This window comes from Papaver somniferum, chromosome 3 (genome assembly GCF_003573695.1).
Source record: "Papaver somniferum cultivar HN1 chromosome 3, ASM357369v1, whole genome shotgun sequence".
Taxonomy (NCBI): domain Eukaryota; kingdom Viridiplantae; phylum Streptophyta; class Magnoliopsida; order Ranunculales; family Papaveraceae; genus Papaver; species Papaver somniferum.
The window spans coordinates 174,275,935-174,298,594 of record NC_039360.1 but is presented as its reverse complement, the minus strand read 5'-3'; the positions used below and the strand labels follow the sequence as shown (position 1 = coordinate 174,298,594).

General features: G+C 37.0%; 2 protein-coding genes across 5 annotated transcripts; one reads left to right on the top strand and one right to left on the bottom strand.

Annotated features, from left to right (window-relative positions):
• Positions 1-9,117: 9,117 nt before the first annotated feature.
• On the bottom strand, positions 9,118-13,272 carry LOC113361909 (serine/threonine-protein kinase PBS1-like). 4 transcript variants are annotated; one of them, XM_026604994.1, is made up of 8 exons: positions 12,647-13,272; positions 11,316-11,371; positions 11,136-11,204; positions 10,848-11,052; positions 10,674-10,742; positions 10,514-10,577; positions 10,277-10,427; positions 9,118-10,201 (listed from the first exon to the last, which is right to left on the bottom strand). In XM_026604994.1, the coding sequence occupies exons 1-8, from the start codon at positions 12,666-12,668 to the stop codon at positions 9,200-9,202; spliced, it is 1,638 nt and encodes a 545-aa protein (XP_026460779.1). In that variant the 5' UTR covers positions 12,669-13,272; the 3' UTR covers positions 9,118-9,199. The 4 variants fall into 4 exon arrangements, with proteins under 4 accessions (XP_026460779.1, XP_026460776.1, XP_026460777.1 ...); XM_026604991.1 differs by having other exon boundaries at positions 10,514-10,742; XM_026604992.1 differs by having other exon boundaries at positions 9,118-10,180; positions 10,514-10,742.
• Positions 12,697-15,237, top strand: LOC113360358 (putative disease resistance protein RGA3). The gene has a single exon (XM_026603873.1). The coding sequence runs from the start codon at positions 12,697-12,699 to the stop codon at positions 15,235-15,237; it is 2,541 nt and encodes an 846-aa protein (XP_026459658.1).
• The last annotated feature ends 7,423 nt before the right edge of the window (positions 15,238-22,660 follow it).

Genomic DNA, 22,660 nt, shown 5'->3' with positions numbered 1-22,660 from the left:
GCGACAAGGTGGTTGGCATGCCATTGGCACATGTGGCATGGCATGCCTTGGCGCGGTTTGGCGTGGCCAAAACTAGGGTTTTGGGCCAAAGGTTACCATGCGTTGTTTGGCGAACTTGGACGGCTAGGATTTGCATGTAGGATTGAAGGGTGGCCGTTGATCGTCGCACGCCTTCATTTTGGTAGCCGCATAGGGAAGGCCGGCATGGTATGGCGCGACAAGGTGGTTGGCATGCCATTGGCACATGTGGCATGGCATGCCTTGGCGCGGTTTGGCGTGGCCAAAACTAGGGTTTTGGGCAAAAAGTTACCATGAGTTATTTGGCGACCTTGGACGGCTAGGATTTGCATCTAGGATTGAAGGGTGGTCGTTGATCGTCGCACGCCTTCGTTTTTGGTAGCCGCATAGGGAAGGCCGGCATGGTATGGTGCGGCAAGGTGGTTGGCATACCATTGGCACATGTGGCATGGCATGCCTTGGCGCGGTTTGGCGTGGCCAAAACTAGGGTTTTGGGCCAAAGGTTACCATGCGATGTTTGGCGACCTTGGACGGATAGGATTTGCATCTAGGATTGAAGGATGGCCGTTGATCGTCGCACGCCTTCGTTTTGGTAGCCTTGAAGGGAAGGCAGGCATGGCATGGCAAGGTGGCTGGCGCGACATGCCATTGGCACATGTGGCATGGTCGGCATGCCTTGGCGCGGCTTAGGCGCGACCAAACTAGGGTTTTGGGCCAAAGGTTACCATGCGTTGGTTGGTGACCTTGGACGGCTAAGATTTGCATCTAAGATGGAAGGGTGTCCGTTGATCGTCGCACGCCTTCGTTTTTAGAAGCCGTGAAGGGAAGGTCGGCATGGTATGGCGCGACAAGGTGGCTGGCACGCCATTGGCACATGTGGCATGGCCAGCATGCCATTGGCATAGTGGTGCGGCTAGCATGGTTGGCATGCCTTGGTGCGGAGACGTGGCTGACATGGCATTCGATTGGCACAGTGGTGCGGCTGGCATGGTTGGCATTCCTTGGCACAAAGACGTGGCTGGTATGGCATGCCATTGGCACAGCGGTGCGGCTGGCATGCCTTGGCGCGAAGACGTGGCTGGCATGGCATGCCATTAGCACAACGGTGCGGCTGACATGGTTGGCATGCCTTGGCGCGAAGACGTGGATGCCATGGCATGCCATTAGCACAGTGGTGCGGCTAGCATGGTTGGCATACCTTGGCGCGGAGACGTGGCTGGCATGGCATGCCATTGGCACAGTGGTGCGACTGACATGGTTGGCATGCCTTGGCGCGGAGACGTGGCTGGCATGGTTTGCCATTGGCACGGTGGTGCGGCTAGCATGGTTGGCATGCCTTGGCGCGGAGACGTGGCTGGCATGGTTTTCCATTGCCACGGTGGCGTGAGAATTAGGGTTTGGTATGTACAAAGATGATGTCGGTCAATAATAAGGGTTCTGCCGTGGTACATGACACATGTATAAAAAAAAAGTACCATGGTAATTCTTACGTAGGCATGCTGATTGATTCAATAAATGCGCTAGTGGTCATAGTGACGTCATGTCAGTTGTACAGTTTTACGATTTTAACCCTAAACTAAAAACCACCATCAACAGGAGGGACTATAAATTCATTTTACACTGATTTTGAGTGAACCAACCGAACCTATTTGACTCTGTCTGTCAACTATAGTTGATTGAAACATTGTCCTTCCTCAAGGCTTGACCGAATCCTTTGGATTTCCATGACGAACCCTAAAAAAAATCGGGGGATTTTGTGTTTCCCCCTCAAAAAAGATACCTAATTTGCATTTCCCCAAAATTATTAATAGGTAAAATCCCCCTTTAACTTGGATGTGCCTTAACAGATCAGTTAGCTGAGCACGTGTAAAACATGTGTGTCAGAAAAAAAAATAAAAATATCATAATTTCCGAGAATACCCTTAACCAAAATTCGGATGGACACATGTACTTTCTTCAATTTAATCTTCCAGCTGTGAATAACTGAAAATTGATCTGTCCTGATGTTGTTTAAGATGATTGCACGCGACAACATTTAATCTCTCTCTCTACTAAAATTTCTCTCTCTAGTAATATTTCAGGAACAAGCCTATCCGCCATTAATAAGAAAAACTCTGTACAATCCTACATTTGTTCACCATCTCAATCTCAATACAAATACATGAATCTTTTAACCAATTTTTTAAACATATGAATTGGTTTCAGTGACATGAAATGTATTGATATGAATCCCTTATAACAGAACAAATATCTCATCTTTAAACCTATTTTTTTTTATCATTATCATTCAAGAGATACTAAGAGCATCTCCAATGTTTGGGGTCAAGATCATCCTATGTGGAGGTCTTATTAAGACTTTTGAGTGTGGGTCATTCATTACATGACAAAAAATAATAAATATAAAACTTTGTACCTTAAATTCCATCTCCAATCCGGAAGGTCTTATCCAACACTTTTTGTTTAAATTTAGAGACAAAAGATGATGTGGACTTAAGACCCACGGTCATGAAGAAGGTCTAAATAAGACTTTCTCCTTTACCCCCACTTGGTCCCCATATGGACATGTCATCTTCCTTTATAACCTCCACCCTAGGTTTGGAGATGAAAAGTTGGTATAAAGGTCTTAAATCCAATGTGTCATATCAATTTAAGACGTTGACCCCTAGCATTGGAGATGCTCTAATGGGTATCTGTCTCTTAAATCTTTTCACCATTAATCATCATCATCAATTGTTTTAACTTCGATTTGTTTATACCCACTCAATTTCGTTGATTAAAACAACGACTTTCTGAAGATCGAAAAGATCCCCAAAAACTAGGGTCCTGTTTGGTATAGTTTTCAAAAACAGTTTTCTGTTTTTAAAAACAGAGAAAACAGAAAACAGGAGAAAACGCGTCTGGTAAGGACATTTTCAGAAAATGTTTTCTATCTGTTTTCTGTTTTTAAAAACAAAAAAATGAAAACAACAAATTATTGTTTTCTGTGTTTTCTCTTTTTTTTTTCTTTATTCTTTTCTTCTTTTCAGAACAAAGTAAGAGATGGGGAATGACTGCAAGTGAGTCATGACTAATATCACTATCTCTTAGACGAATATTTACATTTGATCCGATTTAGTTGGTTTTCCTTGTTTTCAAAAACAGTTTACCAAACAATTTTTAGAAAATGAAAACAAGGAAAAAGGGTATGTTTTTAAAACAGTGGAAAACTATTTTTGAAAACTGTTTTTCAAAACTGTACCAAACACGCCCTAGGCTTTTCTTAGATCTCGAATTCCATCGAGTAGTTTTACCCAGATATTGAATTTAAGCACAGTCAACCAAGAATCTCTATTCTTCGTACCCATTTGAAATTTTTGAAAGCCATAAACTTCAAAATTTGGATCCAAATTAGGGATTTTTCTTTTTAATTATGCCAAATATATTTATTTAGAGATATTTCTTTCATTCCTTCTCCCGATTCTTTGATACCGTGAAATTGTAGCCTTAATCAATTGCGAAAACTGAAAAAAGAAAAGGAAAATTAGGCTAAGGCCCAACCCATGAATAACTCATAATATGAGATCCTTAATTAAAAGAAATTTAAATCTAGGCCCCAAGTTATTAAAGGACATCAATACCCTTTTATATATTGTCAAGCCCATAATTAAATAAAATTTAAATTTAGGCCCAAAATTATTAAAATACATGGTGAATGTGTAAACAGAAGTTACACATGCATATGGCATGTGTATCCAGAAGTTACACATCCTTGTGCCATGTGTAATGCAAAGTTACACATCAAAAAAATAGACATAAAAAAGAACGCATACAAAAAAATACATGTATCACTTTAATATTCATTTACAATAATTTCTTAGCATGTGTAACTAGAAGTTACACACGCATCTGTCTAGTGTAATTGAGAGTTACATATGCATCTATTTAGTGTAATTGAGAGTTACACATGCGTGTGATTTGTGCTTTTATGAAGTTTAAATCTTTGCCTTTCCTTCTTGTCTTCCTCCCTCCAAAATGGTTGCATATCTGCAACGAAATAAACATCCATGGATTAGGTTGGATAAACAAAAAGGCAAAAAAAAATAAAAAATGATAGAACAATTGTAAGGCAAAATTATAGAACAAAGATCACAGAAAATACACATGATAACCTATCTTAGCATGTGTAACTTGGAGTTACACATGCATCCGTCATGCGTAATCATCAGTTACACATCCATATAGATGTGTATGCAGAAGTTACACATACAATATGCATGTGTAATGAGCAGTTACACATACATATAGATGTGTATGCCGCAGTTACACATCCATGCCTTTTTCAACTTCAAAACTGAAAAAGAACTTTGGTTTGAAATTAAAGAGTATGGGATAATATCAAACCTTCAAATGAGCAGAAGCTTTTTCCTTTTGGCTCAACAATGTACCCAGCTCTAGTCTCAGCCCATGGGATCTCTTCATGGTTTGTGCAACTAAAGTCTGCAAATATCTTCTCCTGTTGACACAACTCAATCGTATGAGCATAGTGAACTTGAACTCATATATATCTATTTCCACAAGCATGCTTTCGCTGTAAAAGCTACAGAAAGCCTTCAAACATATTCTAGCATTATAAATATCTGCATAAATATCCGCAGATTGGTGTGATAAAATCAAAAACACTAAAAAGAGACCAAACCTAGCATGAATTCGCACCTGTATCATAAACTTGTCATGGTTAATTTCGTTTGCTCATAATTAGATGATAATCTGACCAAGTGACTTGCAGATGCAAAATTTTCTTTTAATACCCTAGTTGCCTCAACAGTACTGTTAAATCAACCAAAATAGCTGCACAATTGCAAGCGCACAACATTGTCAGTTTATTTATGTAACATGAATCTAATTTATGAATGTGTAACTAGCAGTTACGCATCCAATTAGCATGTGTAACTAGCAGTTACACATACAAAATGTATGTGTAATCATTAGTTACACACCAAATTTAACATGTGTAGCTAGAAGCTACATGTACATTTAGCATGTGAAACAAAAGCATAGCCAAATTGACCAGTATGGAACTATTATATTACTAAAGTTATGCAGGAAACCTATGAAATACAATGGAAGGGAATTTAAACAAACATATCATATGATAAGTTAGTATTGAGATATTTGCAGAAAACAACCAAAAACTTTAATTTGTGAGAAATTATGCAGATAATATGAGATCTAGTAGTTGATTAGTGTTTCTAGCAAATAACCTGCTAAATCAAGAATTTCATCTGTTGAAACCAATGTATGTTCTACATCAATATCATTCCATATACCACTACGGTTACACATACAATCCACCAATGTAGTTTTTTGACCTAGACTATATTATTCCATATACCACTACGATTTATAGTTATTTCACTGTGTGTATTGAACATAACAGAAGCTGGGTCTCAGTTGGCGCACTTAATTGAGTTGTGAAGAAAGAAACTGTGACATAAAATACATTTACCTTCGCTAGCAATCCTCTATGTGGATGCAAGTCACAGATCAAGTGTTTCTGGAATATCTAGTCGACGATCCATGAATCCAACAACACCAACAACCTACAAAGAGAAGAAAAAAAGTCAAACCAAACTCAAATTATCAAGCAACTATGTCAAGTTAGTAACTCAACTGAAGTATTCTCTTCTAGGTAGTTCAGGTAGTTGATTACTTTAGGGGTAGAAAGTTACTGAAGTCTACATGTAACGAGTTTAACTCCGTCCATGGAACTGACTCGGTCATTAGTTTCTTTTCTTGCCTAGGAATACAAAATGCATGTGTAATCAGTAGTTACACATGCACATGTCATATGTAAACATTAGTTACACATGCATATTAGCATGTGTAACTAGCCGTTACACATCTAATATGCATGTGTAACTTGCATTGACACATACAATCAGTACAATACTTCATCTCTATCTTTCCTCTAAGCAACTTCTCTATAGCTAGTTTTATATTGAGTGAGCCTCCCACTACATATTATGTATCCCAATCGGTGAAAAAAAGAATATTACATTCAGGTGATGATTACAAATCTCAACACCAGCCAGCTTCATTTCCTCTATTCCATTACCACTGTCTTAACTGCAGCTGCTCCAGTACCTGTAATGGTAACTCCTAACATACATCTATCTGAGCATCATTAACTCAAACCATTATGATTCTTCAACCAGTGCATACCTGAGCTATTCACATTCATCCCATAGCAATAACAGAACCAGTTCATTACAAACCAATGCCAAATTTGCATCTGTACCACTTGCACACTGCTACATCTCTCCGTGAACTTTCATACTCTGAAATCAACGCATCCATAACTTGTAATTAGCAAATTCATACAACTTATTATTCATATCTAAAAATACACACATCAATCTAAATCAAATCATCTTAAATTAACAGCTAATTAGCATCTGTGCATAATTAGAACCAGTTAACTTCTTGAAAATTCAGGCATATATGCAAACTAGTAAACCGATTTGCCCATTTTTCAGCTTCACTGAACTATCACACATCCAATTGGCATGTGTAACTAGAAGTTACACATTAAATTTGCATGTGTAAGTAGCAATTACACACCCAATTGACATGTGTAACTATTAACTACACATCCATATACCTAGCATACTCGTAAAATCCGAAGGCATCCACTTCGCAGTTGCACAACATTTTAAACAAATCCGTTTTATGTTAGTTTTCACAATTAAATCAGCTAAAATCTAGTAACAACCATGATAAGTTAGGTAATCTTTAAACCAACTAATAACTAATTTTTGACGCCTGCATATGATGTTCAAGTAGAGCGATAGACCTGTAGTTGTATCAAACCTTCCTGCACCTTTGCACCCTTTCATTCGGTAATTCTGCTCCAGAGGTAATAAATTTGGCTCGTATAGTGCTATTTAACAGAGTGCCAATATTCTGAAAACAACATAATATTTCTTGCAGTCAGCTCTTTCGTTCAATTCTCATTCTGAAAAACACCACCACTGACTTCAAATCCTCCTATAAACCTGCTCCAACACCACCATCTCTACCGCCACCGCCTCCTCCTCCTCCTCCAGAACCTGCACCTCCACCACCAACACAGATTCATTAATCAAACTCAACATGTGTAAGACAAGATCCAAAATACGCAAAATAAAAACACCAACAAGTCATCAGTTGACTCCATTAGCTAATATTGACAACACAAAACTAAAATTCTCCACTCATTCTACGGTAAAGTAGAATTTATTCATAGAATTGCAACTATTAGCCATTACTTAAGTGCTTGAATCGATTCAAATCTTGCTTCAAAATGTAGTTAAGTGCTTCAACAACAACAAAACCAACAAAACCTAGATTTAAAACCTGTTGATTCAATAAAAAATGAGAGAAATCTTACTGATTTTCAGATCTTTTCTCATACGACGATTTTATTTCTGCTGCTGTTGAATATCTTCTTAATTCTATTGTTTAATCTGCATAAAAAGTAAGTAATTAGGGTTAAAACGACATTGAAGATCTTCGATTGATTTAAAAAAAAAAATCAGTTTCTTCTTCTCATATCTGAACAGAATCAATCAAAATAAAATCAAAAACCTAATCGAACTAAGAAAAGTAACAATGATGAACCTAATCGGAAATTGATTTCTGCTGCTTCGAATCAACTGAAACTTAGATTCGATTCAAAATCTTCAAAAAAAAAAAAACAGTCGATCCAAGGGAGACCTAACCTGATGCAGCTTAAAAACCAACTAAAACCTAGATTCAAACGAAATCGATTGAATGATTCATATTTGAAGATTAACTAATGATCAGCTGCAAAAACTACTGGATCGATTCGTCTTCTTCACAGATCTGAAACGCTGGAGTCGAGAGAGAAAGAGATGGAGAAGAGAGAGAAAGAGAATTAATAAATGAAATATCTTCTGATATATTCCTCTTGTATATATACTAAAGGGTAGTGTTGCCATTATTAAAATTCATAATAATTAATTATGGGCCAGATCTGAAGAAAATTTGATATTTTGGGCCTAGTAATATCATTTTCTGAAAGTATGGAGTTGACAATGTATGATCCATTTAGTGGGGCTTCTATATATTGAACCCATATAGTAGGGGGTTCTAGTATTTTTCACAAAAGAAAAACTATGACCTGTATTGTGGCCATTAATGGAGGTGGTGCAATATTAGACAGAGAAGAATGGGAGACAGAGAGAAGAAGAACAGGAGATAAGGAGGTGGTTGGTTGACTCGATTCAATAGTTCTTTTTTCTCTTTTGTGTGAAATGACGTGTTGGAAGGTATAAAGGTCTGATCGGGGAAAATTACACACACGCATGTCGCATGTGCTGACTTAACAAGAAGATCACGGTCAAGTTAACGGACAGGGGGTTTCACCAATTAGTGATTTATAAAGGGGTATTGCAAAATATGTATCTTTTTTGAGGGGAAACACAAAATCCCCCAAAAAAATTACTCCTTATTGACAAAAATTTATAAAATACACCAATTTATTATGAAGTCTAATGTGGACCTAGTAGTGAATAAGAGTGTAAGTATGGTGTAAATCCATTATTGTTTATTTAATAATAGAAAAAACAAATTTTTGCACCGCCAACCTACAAATCTTGACTCCACCCCATGGACTTCAACCCTTTTGAACATTGTTGTTTCCAAAACATCGAAGGCCGCACTAAACTGAATTATAAAACAAATAGCAGAATATCACGATGATCACTATAAAATGTTAAAGACTCCATCCACCAAGACAGAAAATGTTAAAACAAATAGCACTTATCTTGATTATTTCCGATCAAGATAAGACTAATAAGACGATAAATTTGAATCGTGTTATATATTAATACTATCTCCGTCCCTAATTAGATGATATAGTTAAAATTTATTAGTAAATTTAGAAATGATTTATCTCTCAAACTGTACAAAGGATAAACTTTATATCATCGGAAAATATTTTAAAACACATATCTAATGAATATAAATATGATTATCAAATTTTACATATTTTTTAAAATAATACTAATGTATCACTCCACTTATTTACGATAAAGGTCATTAAATTAGGGACGGATGTAGTATTACTTTCTTCATAATGGAACACGACTTTGATAATGTATGCAAAACGAGTCGACCAGTCACTCAAACTCAATGGTCTTCAATCATACTCTATGTTCAGTTGATAGACTTCCCCTAGAACCAAAATATTCCAAGAATCTGGCAGTGGTTTTCTTACATCGACTACTACACAGACCTTAGCATATTCTAAGCACTCTCTGTTCTTTGTTTTCCGGTCAACATACAATGGAACTCCTAATCTCCTCCCAACCCTTTTTAGAATTGAAGTAGACCAAAGAAAGAGAGGTAAGTTGAAAATCTTTATCCAGACAGGTTGTGATTCCATAGCTTGATTAAGTCTGAACTTTGAATTCCATTTAATGAGAACCAATGGTCTTTGCTGGATATGCCAAAGCTCCGATGATTCCAAAATTCTGATCTTATCTTCCACACACTTGAACCGGAACAAGAACTTATTGTTTCCCAGATATAACACAGAAACATTTCCCGCCACTCCCCAGAGTTGTTCAATCTTCTCTTTGTCTATATTTAAGGGTTCTGTCACATCCAAGACGTATCCCACCAAAGAATCTTTCCACTCGTTGCATCCAGCTTCAAATTCTGCTTCCGAACATTCGACACGATAGTTACCATCTTGTAAAATGGGTTCATCATACTCAATTTCATCCTCGTCGTCAGTAGTCGTGCCAGCATTTGATGGAGTAGCAACATCTACTGGGTTGAGTTCCATCACCCCGTTACTAAGAACTGGCATATCAGTAATGTGTTCCTCTGGATCAGGAATCCGAGTATCATTAAAAGTAATAGCCTGGTTTGGGGGATCAATTTCTCCTGATGTGCCACCCGAGTTTGTATGTGGGATGATGTTAGTTGGGAGAATGCTTCTTCTAATGTTATTCGCTTTCGACACAGGGTCGAGAATTTCAACCACAGAAGACATGGAGGGTCTTGATCCCGGAGAGATATATGTACACGACAATGCCAAGTTCAACACCCTAGTAGCTTGTTCAACTAAAATAGACACCTTTAAGTCTTCGTCTACCAGTGCTAAAAGGTCTCCCTTTTTTTTATAATCAGCAGCCTACAGTGAAAAAGAAATCTCTTATATCACAATTATATTAGAGTTGAGATCAACATTGGACTTTTAACTACTTACCAAATCTGGAAGGGACACACTTTCAGCATTTTGAGGTAGTGGCTTATTTAGCATTCCACTCATAATCTCAAGAGTGACTACTCCGAAGCTATATACGTCTGCCTTTTCAGTTAAGATACCTTCATTAGCATATTCAGGTGCCATGTACGCCCTGCCAAGACAAGTATAATCCAAACTACTCACCGAAAGAAGAAATCGACAGAGAGCTAAAAAGGAGAGAGAGATGTTCTTTCTTACATTGCTCCGACTGCTGGGATTTTCGTGTTCTTTATGTTTTCGAGTCTTTTAGCCAATCCAAAATCTGATATTTTGGGATGTAGAGCTTGATCAAGCAAAACATTTGAGAGCTTAACATCACCATGAACAATATTTTTCTCGTCATGTAAATAAGCAAGACCTTTTGCTATTCCAAGGCAAATTATAAATCTTTGGTTCCACTCAAGTTTTTGAGGATCTTTAGATTTGTCTGCCAAAGTACATTGCCACAATGAGTAAAAGATATCAGCATATGTATAGTAAGTGGTGGTACCTAGATAGTACATCTATAGAACTAGGAACTATAATGACTTACCAAATAAAACACTCCGAAGACCTTTTGGCATATACTCGTACACTAATAAGAATTCGTTCTTGTCTTTGCAGGATCCCAACAGCTTAACAAGATTTGGGTGGTTCAAATCAGGCATAATGTTAGCTTCATTTTCAAATTCTTCTTTTCCTTGATTTGAATCTGTAGAAAGCCTTTTCACTGCTACTGGTGTCCCATCAAGATTGCCCTGAAATTATGGGTCTTATTAGTGTGTGTATAACTCAAGAAATTAACCTTCATCGCTCTACTAGAAACAATTAATAAGCTAACCTTGTAAATTGGTCCAAAACCACCTTCACTAATGACCTTCTCGCTGAAATTTTTAGTAGCATCTTTAATCTGTTTCAAAGTGAGACCTTGGATTTCAAGAAAATATTAGTGAAAACCCGTAAAACAATTAAGACGAAATAGAATTGTCTTGGCCTGGTTAATCAAATTTTAAGTTCTTACTACGGTATTGTCGGTTCTTTTCTCCACGGCTGGGCATGCTTCAAAAACCAAGCAACCTGCAGAACAACACAGAAGAAAGATGAAGACGGTGTTGCAATATCTCACTTGATCAATTAACTAACTACACCAGGTCCAGGAGGGCGTAACCATGGAATTACCCTGTTGACTTCTAAGAAAAAGGATTTTTAACTTATAGTGTGATAACTGCTATTTGACAGTCTCATTTTCAATTACACGATGCACATGATGCTGGAACGTGGATGCTGAGTAGTATCAACCTGGAGGGGGAAGAAGTTGGGAGGGAACATCATCTTAATTGTATATATACTTATTTATTGCGGCCTATAATTGCATGTGCCGCGTTAGTTTAGGATCGATCGACGACTTGTTTTGGTTTATTTATTATTTATGTTTTCTTTGAAAATTACTTGGAGTTTTCTTACCTTCTCCTGCAACTGTACTGTTTAATCCTTTTTTTTATTCTTTTTTAATTTGTTATTCCTAAGCGGGAGGTCTGAATTTGGTTGAAAGAGAAAATTGTACTTCTTCATCATCATCATCCTTGTATTTTTCTTCTTCATCAGTTTATCGAGAAATGGAGACTCAAAGAATTCTTGGTGCACCGGCAAGTCAAGCCTTGATAGACAACTTGATCTCATCTACTTCAGACCCTATTTTTGTTTCTGTCAAGTTTGACATGAAAAAGATCTCTGACACTCTAAGCAGTATTCGAGACGTATTATATGATGCGGAGAAGAAGGCGCAAGATCAAGAGAATGGTTTAGCAGTAAAAAAATGGTTTGACGACTTGATGGAAGCTGCGTATGACGCCGAAGATGTTTTTCATGACTTCGCATATGAAGTTCGAAAACGTAAAATTGAAAATCAGGTGCAAAATCTATGTAGTCCATATTTTACAGCTGTGGCTCAAAAGGTTCGAAACGTTACTCGAACCTTGGTTGAAATCTCAAAGGCTATGAAGGAGTTTAAGTTTGTTCCCAAGGAGAATAATAGTACTACTAGTGATGAATTGCAACGGAAACACAGAGAAGCTTACCCTGACCTTGTAGATGATTCAATAATTGTTGGGAGGGTAGTTGAAAAAGAAAAGATTTTGAAATTGTTGGCTGAAGATAATCATTCAATCATTGCCATAGTTGGCGTGGAATCAATTGGCAAGAGCATGCTTGCTAAAATGGTGTATGAAGATCCGGCATTAACCGATCATTTTGCTTCAAAACTGTGGATCCCTATATCTGAATGTTCTGATAAGTTTCAGCTGCTTAATAAGGTTGCGGAATCCATTGATGGAAAGAAACGTCGTGTCTCACCATTGGGTACCGTCGATGTCATTCGGAAAAGCTTAAAAGAAAGATTTGGGATGGGGAAGATCTGTATAGTACTTGATGACGTGAACAACGGAGATATCGAATGGGGCTTTGTGCTGAGTAATTTGTCGATGAACCTGCAAGGAAGCAAAATAATAGCGACTACACGTAAGGAGGAAGTTTTTGGTCAGATGAAGCAGGTTTCTCTACAGAAACTGTCAAAATTGAGTGATGAAGATTGTTGGTCTCTATTTGAGAAAATTGCATTCGGAAATGGATTAGGTAAGACCGACGAGTTGACCAGAATAGGAAGGCAAATTGTGGAGAAGTGTCAAGGAGAAGCTTTGGCTGCAAAGATTATTGGGAGCTTTTTGTGCTCTAAAAAACATGAAGATGATTGGTTGTTCGTCCTCAACAACAAAATTTGGGATGCTGAAAAGCGGGATGAAAGGCTCAAGGGTATATTGAAATTGAGGTATGATCATTTAGCACCACCTCTAAAAAAATGCATCTCGTACTGTTTCATATTTCATAAATGCTCGGTCATTAACAAAAATAAGCTCATTCGGTCGTGGATGGCGGAAAACTTTCTTGGTTCCTCGATGGAAGTCAGAGCTCTGGAGAGTATAGGCAAGGAATATTTTAATATTTTGATGTGTAATTCCTTTTTCAAAATTGTGAAAAGAAACGTCTCGGGTGAAATAAAGTCATGCAGGATAAACGATCTCATTCATGATCTTGAACCATCCATTGTTGAGGCCGAATGCTCAATAGTGGACGTTAGCGAGATTAATGAAGGAAAGGGAATGGATCGAATCCGTCGTATGTGCTTGTTGTTCGGGACTGATCATGACATATCATACATACCGACCGGGACGTACAAGGCAATGAAATTGCGCACGTTAAATTATTCTGTTTCTAGAGTCGGAAAGGAGATCATTAAAAGAGTCCCTGAGGATTTGTGCTTCAAGCTGACCTTCTTACGTGTTCTGGATTTAAGTCACAGTGCAATCAGAGAGTTGCCATCTTCGATAGGCAAACTGAAACTCTTAAGTTACCTCGATATCTCGTACACTTCTGTAACAACGTTACCAGACTCTCTCACTAAACTATACAATTTACGAACTTTGAAGCTCAAGTCATGTTGTTTAAGAGAGTTTCCTAAAGAGATGAGAAAACTGATCGGCTTGAGGCATCTCATAAATAGTAACAACAGAAGTGGTCAGCCTAAAATGCCATTCGAGTTAAGTAAACTAAGCTGCCTGCAGAAATTATCAGTGTTTGCTGTAAGTAAGGACAGTGGTTTCGGTATAAAAGAGTTAAAAGTCCTCTCTCTTCTTGAAGGTAAATTGCAGATTCATAATTTGGAAAACGTAAGCAATGAAAGTGGTGCAGAGGACGCGAATTTGAAAAACAAGACAAAAATTAGCCATGTCGAACTGTATTGGTCCAAGGATACAGGCAAGCATACCGACACTGCTTCTAATGTTTTAGAACATCTCCAACCTCCCCAGAGTCTGAAAAACCTTGTCATTCACAACTTTCCGGGTAGAGAATTCCCTACATGGTTGCCTGCTAATCTCCCAAAATTGGTATCTATCTCTTTGGTTAATTGCTATAGTTGTCAACTTCTTCCGGCTCTAGGGAAACTTAAGTCTCTTAAGGTGCTTCATTTACGGAAGATGAATTCAGTAGCATTAATTGATGACAAGTTCTATAGAGACAGTGAAGAGCCATTCAGTGCTTTGAAAGAACTTCACCTAAGTGAGATGTCCAATTTGAAGTGGTTCAACTCCTCTTCTTCTTGCTTTGGTTGTCTAGAGTGGTTGAAGATTGATAAATGCACAAAGCTAAATGTTACACCAACTCTGTTTCCATCTCTCCAAAAATTCGAAGTTTCAAACAGCATTGGTGTAGCAATAAATTCACTGGTGGCAAGCAATCTAAAAACTCTCACTTCCATCGAGATAACACGTTCTGTGGAGCTTACGAGTCTACCTCATGGACTGCTTCAAGGCAACGGTGTCCTGCAGATTCTGGAAATTAGTGATTGTAAGAACTTCGATGGCATTCTACCAAAACAGCAAGCGCATCAATCTCAAGTACGTCACAACAGTTCTCTCAAGTCATTACGAATATATCATTGCCCTAAACTAACGAGTCTGCCAACTGTTCAAGGCTGGATTTCACTCCACGATCTACGTATCGTTGATTGCCGAAGACTGAAGTTTTTACCAGATGGTCTGCAAGACCTATCAAAACTTGAGTACTTGCACATTGGTGGGTTTTCAGAAGACTTGGAATGCCTGCCGGACCAACTTCAAGTCCTTACTTCATTACAGCATCTTATTTTGGAAGATTTTCCTTCTTTGGTGACTCTGCCAAACTGGTTGGGTAATTTTTGTTTCCTTAGGAAATTGGTAATCCGTCGCTGTGAGAAGCTGAAGAGTCTTCCTTCTGAAGAACAGATGCGACGCCTCACGGCACTACAAATTGTACAACTAGAACAATGTCCTCTTCTGGAGGATAAAGGCTTAGGCGGGGAATCAGATAAGTTAGCCCACATTATTTTGCAGCGTGATCGCCCCTACTAGGAGTACGTTACATTCTTGTACTCTAGAAAACTACCAGTGATATATCGTTTCAGGTTCCTCAATCTGTTAATACAGGGAATCAGGTTCTACATTTCAAGGCACGTTCTACGGCTGCTGTTCTTTTAGATGACAATAAAATCTGACATGCAGGGTTGTGAATTCACATGTCTGCTAAATTATAGTAGGTCAGCGGTTGTGCTTCAAGATGCAATTGATTAAGAAAAAAAAAAAAACACTTGTCTACACCCCATGTTGTGAAAGTTGTTTGATGAAAATCACATTAGAACTTTAGCAACATGTGACAGATCTTCTCCATGCATGCTCTTTCTCTAAGGATTATGTATCTGTAATGTTCATATATATGCTATACTTCTTATAGATAACAACTACATTTTGTTTTCTCCAAGTACATGCCAAAATCATCTAGTTTTCGAGTAGTCTATATATAGTACATTAGTTCTTGCATTCCTTCTTTCATTTGATTTGCTTTGATACAAGTATGCCAAGTACATGCCAATATGAAAAACAACATCCACCAACCCAAATTTTTCTTATTTTCTTGTAACTTCATTTTTTTCTTTTGGTTTTTGTTTTTCTTTAAAAGAAGTCTTTTTCTTTTCCTTCCTATGATAGACTCGGCTAACAGCTTTTTGGTAAATGCTGTGCATGTCTTGGTATGGGAGTGAGTTGGTGGAACATGCAGTTGATTATAGGCACACCAATTTCACGTTGAAATTTGCAGTTGATTATAGGCACCGCAATTTCACGTTGAGATTAGACTATTTTAATAGAACGATTTTTCGGGGATCATGGTTTTATTTTGGGTAAGACATTAGAAGTAAATCTACGTCATCCCTTATCTAGATATTTATATTAATACCTAAATTACCTTCCTAATTAATTTTGGATAATGATTAGTTAGTGTAATGATTAGTAAAATGGTTAAGTTAAAGATAATTAGTGAGATTAAAAAATCAGATGGTTTTTTTTAAAAGAAGTAGAATTATTGAGAGAGTAAAGTTAGAGAAGATAAAGAAGGAAAACATGAAAACGATGGATTTTACCAACCACAACCGGAGGAAGAGTATTTGGATACCCAGGTATGCTTCAAACTTAGATAATGTTGGTAGAATTGCTCCAAATTTTCAAAAAACAGTAAATTTTTAGAGTAGATTTGGGCTTGTTCGGTTACCTTATGTGAAGAACAGGTTACCGAACTCATCTGAAAGTGTAGTTCGGTTACTTTTTCCAAACACGCAGGTTACCGAACTCGCTCTTTAATGGAGGTTTTTAGTCGTTCGGTTAACAGACATGTTACCGAACTTTGTTTATAGGATTTACAGAGTAATGTTCGGTTAGTTCGCAAACTTTATCCCAACAACATATCTAACTGAACTCCACATGTATGCAGTTAGTGAAAAGTTCGGTTTGTTAAGATTTTTTGCGAACAAACCGAACATAGTGGGACAAGTTCGGTTAAATTGAAACTCAACATAGTAGGCAAAATAGCACAGTTCGATTATATTGGATTTTTTCTTTCTTTTTGTAATATAGGTAGAGTTTGGTTACTAGATAGTTTTAGAAATTTTTGCGAACCAACCGAACAGAGTACACATAGTGGGAAAAATAAAACAGTTCGGTTACATTGGGTTTTTTTTTTATGAGTAGAGTTCGGTTACTAACTAGTTTTTGAATTTTTTGGGGACCAACCGAACACAATATATTGGTTTTCAATGAGGAGTTCGGTTAAAACCATTTTTTGGGAACCAACAGAACTCAGAGTTCAATTACGAAAAATTAAATTCGTGATAACCGAAGTGTTCTTCGTGTTCTTGGTTTCAGAATGTTCGGTTACAAAACTAGTTTTTTTAAAACTATTCCTAACCGAACATTCCACTTTAACTTCCATTTAGACCATATTTTGATGATTTCTACTCAATTTTCCCAATCAAAGAACGAATTAAAAAGATTGATGGGTTTTCCAATCGAACGAGGAACGTCAAGGAAAGAGAAAAGAAGAAGAGAATAATTTATTTATTTTCAAAATTAAAAGATTTCGATTCCCTTCCTATTTTTGTTTTTGATTTTGATTTTGGTTAATAAATTTATTTAGATTAGATGTATATGATTAGATTTATATAGTTATTAAGTTAGTTTTAATTTAAATTTAAATTTAAATTAAAATAAAGGGTAAATGTGTATTTACCTAACTTTAGGACACCCCTTATAAGTATAGGGAGGTTGGCCTAATAAGATGATGGTCCCCCCAAAAAACCATGGTCCCTAAAAAATGGTTCTTTTAATAGATGGAAATGGGCCTAACACCTTTACATGAAGTCTTGGGCCTTTAGATATCTCTATAGATAACTGGGCCTCTAGATATCTCTATAGGTAACTAGTCTAGATGAAACCTGTTTTGAGGCATACTGAATTTTTTTGAGGCATACTATATAATGTCAAAATAGGGTCACTAAATAAAAATAACATCACCTCTTATCCATCCTTTTTGATAATGACATAACTACCCTTACATAATTAGTGTTAATGATTATGATTAGATTTGATTAGCTAGGAATTTTAAGAATTGATTAAAAATAAAATTATTAGTGGTGAATTAGTAGATAAATCAAATTTATGTGAGAGAGTTGGGATTTTTGAGAGGAAGAAGAAGAAGTGAAAAAAAACTTGGGTTTTGAATTTTGAGATTTTAGTGATTAGAAGTGACCAAAATGGGTGATTCAAATCAGAGGTAGACTTCTTTACGAGGTTTAATTTCTTTTTATTAGTTGAATCTTTCAAAAAAAATGAATTTTTAAAACCCCGATCTACTGACCAGATGAACAGTTCGGTTGATAACTTTTCAGCCGAACCTCCGTTTTTTGAAAATATACCTAGGTTCGGCTGACAATTTTTACAAAATTGAGGTTCGGCTGAAAAGTTGTCGCCGAACTTCACTCAGAAACTGACAAATTTAGGTTCGGCTGATTCGAACAAAATTTAGCAAAGTCGCGTGAGCCGAACATAGTGTTTCTCTAAATCATACACTAGGTTCGGCTCAAAATTGATACTCCAAGATCAGCCGAACTGATCCTCTGAAAACCCTAATTTCATCTTTGAAATCATATTCTATCGATCAAACAAAATAAAATCAATCAAAAACAAGATGGGTTTGTTACACATACATTCTAAAATACATCTAAGAGCAATTGAGGTTTGGATTTCGCACTTCAATATCGCTCACTTTGATTCGTGTTTGCTTTGCTTGATCAATTTCTTGATTGAATTGGAGTCCAAGATGTTTAAGTTTAAAGTTTATTTTGATTTTTGATTTTAGGTTTTTGAGGATAAGGGCGTTCTAGTAATTTAAATTGTTTAAAGATATATAGGTAATTGAACTACTTTTAGACACCCCTTATAGACCCACCCTAAATGGTGTAATGAATGAGTATGCCTCAAAAAAATTGAGTATGCTTCAAAAAAGGTTTCGTCTTGATGCATGTGCACGCCAAAAAAAAAAAAATTCCTGCGCGTATTATGCGCATGTCTTTCTCCATCTATCTAAAGACTTAAAGGCCTAGACAAATAAAGCTCACACGTTGAATAGTGAGGAAACCTTCGTTTCCTATTGGCCGAAACAAGTCTTTTTTGAGTTTTGTGAAACGAGCATTCTAATGGGGACATTTGGCAACATGTGATTGGTTTAGAAAAATTAGGAAAAAGAAATTCAGTTTGGAAACCGAGCCTTGAAAATTTGGAATTCCTTACTAACGTGACAATTCAGTCTGTCCAAATGTGGAATTAAAAAACGTGTCTATGTTAGAAAACTGGAATTCAAAACGTGTTTATGTTAGCAAACTAAATCTAACTGAAAATGCAACCCTAATAATATATATTAAGCTTTAATACAACACTACCAAGTATTATATATCAAAACCTACGATCAGAAAAGGAAGAAAATAATAATACATTGACCAGAAATTCTTAGGAAACAAAAACTGATTGTGAAACTAACGTATTTTGGCAGAAAACTATACAAGGAAGCCAAGTAACTGATGTCGAGCAAAAGAGTATTTGGAATGGAATATGTATTAGGAATCACATAAAGGCCATGATACTACGGAATATTGTATCCCAAAGTTTAACCGCAACATATTCAACTTTTCTTAAATTTTGTTTTAATAATTCCTTATTTTCATATGTTAATAATTCCTTATGTTCGTGCATTCATAAATACTAAATTATTTATGATAAGGAAAAAGAATACATCACCACGAGACCGGGAGAAAGAATACATCACCACCAAATTAAAAATATATTATCACGGGGTCGGGCGAAATTCCGCGCATACAAAATTAAAAATACATCGTCACAGGGCGGGACGAAGAGCACACACCAAATCAAAAATACATCGTCACGGGGCAGGGCAAAGCCCCGCGCACAACAAATCAAAAATACATCGTTATGAGGAGGGGCGAAGCCCCGCGCACACCAAATGAAAAATAAATCGTTCTCCCTGCACACACCAAATGAAAATACATCGCCACATGGTGGGGTGAAGCCACGCTCATACCAAATTAAAAATACATAACCACGGGGCGGGAAGAAGCCCCGCGCACTTCAAATTAAAAATACATCGCCACATAGCGGGAGATTGCACCGCACACAACAAATTAAAAATACATCGTCACGGGACGGGGCAAAACCCGCGCACGCCATATCAAAAATATATCGCCAAGGGACGGAACGAAACCCCCCGCCCACCAAGTTCAAAGGAAAAATTCATGTTGCATAGGACGGGCACAAATCTAGTTTATATAGAAATTGGATACATGATGATCCCGTCGTTCACTCCTGATGCATGGAAGAGTGAACAATACATGTTTGAAGCAAAAACTTCACATACTTCTAGAGTCAATTCTTTACTTCGCATGGAAAAGAGAAAAGTAAAGAAAATAAAAGTCTACGGAATATGAACAACTTAGGCTTGTACAAATTGTTTTGCTAAAATTTATCCACATTATAATGAACGATTTTTGGGACCATGATTTTTTGGGATCATGGTTTTATTTTGGGTAAAGACATTAGAAGTAATTTTAGGTCACCCCATATCTAGTTATTTGTTTAATACCTAATCCACCCTCTTAATTAATTTTAGGTTATGATTAGTGAATGATTTAGTTAAAAATAATTAGTGAGATTAAATTAAAAGATGGGTTTATTATTAGTTGAGTAGAATTATTGAGAGAGTAGAGTTAGAGAAGATGAAGGAGAAAAACATGGAAAATAAAAAAAAATTCCAATTCACTAAGTTTGAGTATTCAAATGATGAAAACTCATCTGATTCTTCATCTCCATCCTCTCCTAGAATATTTGTTAATCTTCAAAATGATCCGGATTTGAACTGGATTTTGAACAGTTCGGTTACTTTATATGAAGAACAAGTAACCGAACTCATCTGAAGCTGTAGCTCGTTTTCCCCGTGAGATGAACAAGTAACCGAACTCATCTGAAAGTGTAGTTCGGTTACTTGTTCCAAACACGCAGGTTACCGAACTCTCAAATAATAGAATTTCTAGGAGTTACAGCGTTATGTTCGGTTGGTTCTCAACTAACCGAACTTTGGTGTACAAAGTTCAATTGGTTCGCAAAATGCATGCACTTTTGATCTAACCGAACTTTACGTAATATAAGAGTATATAAGTTTACAAAGTTCTGTTCTTTTGCAAACTTGAACCTAACAGCTAACCAATCGAACTCTGATTTCGGTTTCTGCGATAAAATTGTGAAGTTACCGAACTTAACAAACAAAAAAAATGTGAAGTTCCAGCGTCTATTGGCTAAGTTCGGTTACTTTGTAGTTTTAAAAGTTTTTGCGAACAAATCGAACTCTATTAGCTAAATTCGATTATTTTGGAACTCAACATAGTGGCCACAACAACACAGTTCGATTAGACTGGATTTGGTTTTCTTCGGTTCTAAGGATGGAGTTCGGTTACTTTGTAGTTTTAAATTTTTTTGCGAAACAACCGAATAGAGAGTTCGGTGACTTAGTTTTAAATCCAATAGAACCGAACTGTTCTTCGTGTTCTTCATTTTCAAGAAGTTCGGTTAGTAAACTAGGTTTTTTTTTGGAAAATCGGCCTAACCGAACATGGCTCTGTAACTCCTATTAAAACCCTATTTTGATGATTTCTATTCGATTGAAGCAATCAAAATCAAATTAAAGTGAAGGGTTTGTTGGAAAATACCTCTGGAGTGGTTCCATGGCAGAATCAGGTTGCGGCTGGCGTCTTTTATACTCGATAAAATTATTATGTAACCGAACTTAATTGTGATTGCATTGATGTTGTTACATTTCTTAAATAGGCGGTGGCGGCGGTGGTGGGAGGAGGTGTTGGTGGTAATCGGTGGTTGGTGGTGGTGATAATCGCAGGTGGTGGTGGTGGTAATCGGTGGTTGGTGGTGGTGATAATCAGAGGTGGTGGTGGTGGTAATCGGCGATGGTGGGCGGTGGTGGTGGGAGGAGGTGGTGGTTATATATATAGGTGGTTATTAGGTTGGTTTTAAATTAAATTAGGTTAAGGGTAGATAGTCATTTCAAAGTTTTAGGACACCCCCTTATCACTATAGGGAAGGTGGCCTAATAAAACCATGGTCCCCTCAAAAAAACCATGGTCCCTAAAAAATCATTCATTATAATACACACTCATTTATTGTTAGCCCACTTAGGCTTCTTTCTTCAACCTGTCCATCACTGTATTCAATTTTTTCACATACTTGATTTATTTCAGTTTCGCTATTAAACATCGCTTTTTGCTGATTTCATTCTCAATGCTTGTCAATTCTAGATGATGAAGTTGCTAAATAATATTAGGGCTTCCATCAAGATTGGAGAATCTGTTGCACCATGTTACTACAATTATTGAGTTATGTCATAGACCTAGTCAGTGTAAGCCCACTATGATAGTTGTACTGAATGGTATCTATATTAATTGTATTGGGCTGATAACTATAACCAAACTTGTGAGTCTGTCCCCTTATCCTAGCTAAGGTGTTACCCAGTAGCTGTCTTGGCCAATGGCCTTATATTGTACTCGGTTGGTCATTGGATTCGACCAATGAATTATTAATCCAAATTATCTTTTTACTAAAATATTTGTTTCTCTCTCTGAGCTCTCTGTTCTTGCTGTTCTTCCCTCAGGTCTCTTCTAAAACCCTTCTCAATCACTCAAAATCCCTTAATTCACCTTCCTTTGTAGTAGAGAACACTACAAACTGGTATCAGGAGCATCATCTTCACCGGGACCTGTTATGGCTTATAAAGCAGCTGTTGAGGAACTTACTAAGAAGATCGATGAGCTTGCTAGAGCTAAGGCTGATTCAAATAAGAAGATGGATGAACTCACTAAATCTCAAAGTGATT

Bases quoted from the DNA above. Each gene is read 5' to 3' on its own strand.
- LOC113361909 (XM_026604991.1), bottom strand. From the start codon at position 12,668: ATGACATCGACGGTACCCAATG. The intron at 10,743-10,847 runs GTAAGTCATTAT...GTACTTTGGCAG, and splicing joins TCTTCGGAGTGTTTTATTTG to ACAAATCTAAAGATCCTCAA. The intron at 10,428-10,513 runs GTAAGAAAGAAC...TTGTCTTGGCAG, and splicing joins ATCCCAGCAGTCGGAGCAAT to GGCGTACATGGCACCTGAAT.
- LOC113360358 (XM_026603873.1), top strand. From the start codon at position 12,697: ATGGGGAAGATCTGTATAGTACTTGATGACGTGAACAACGGAGATATC.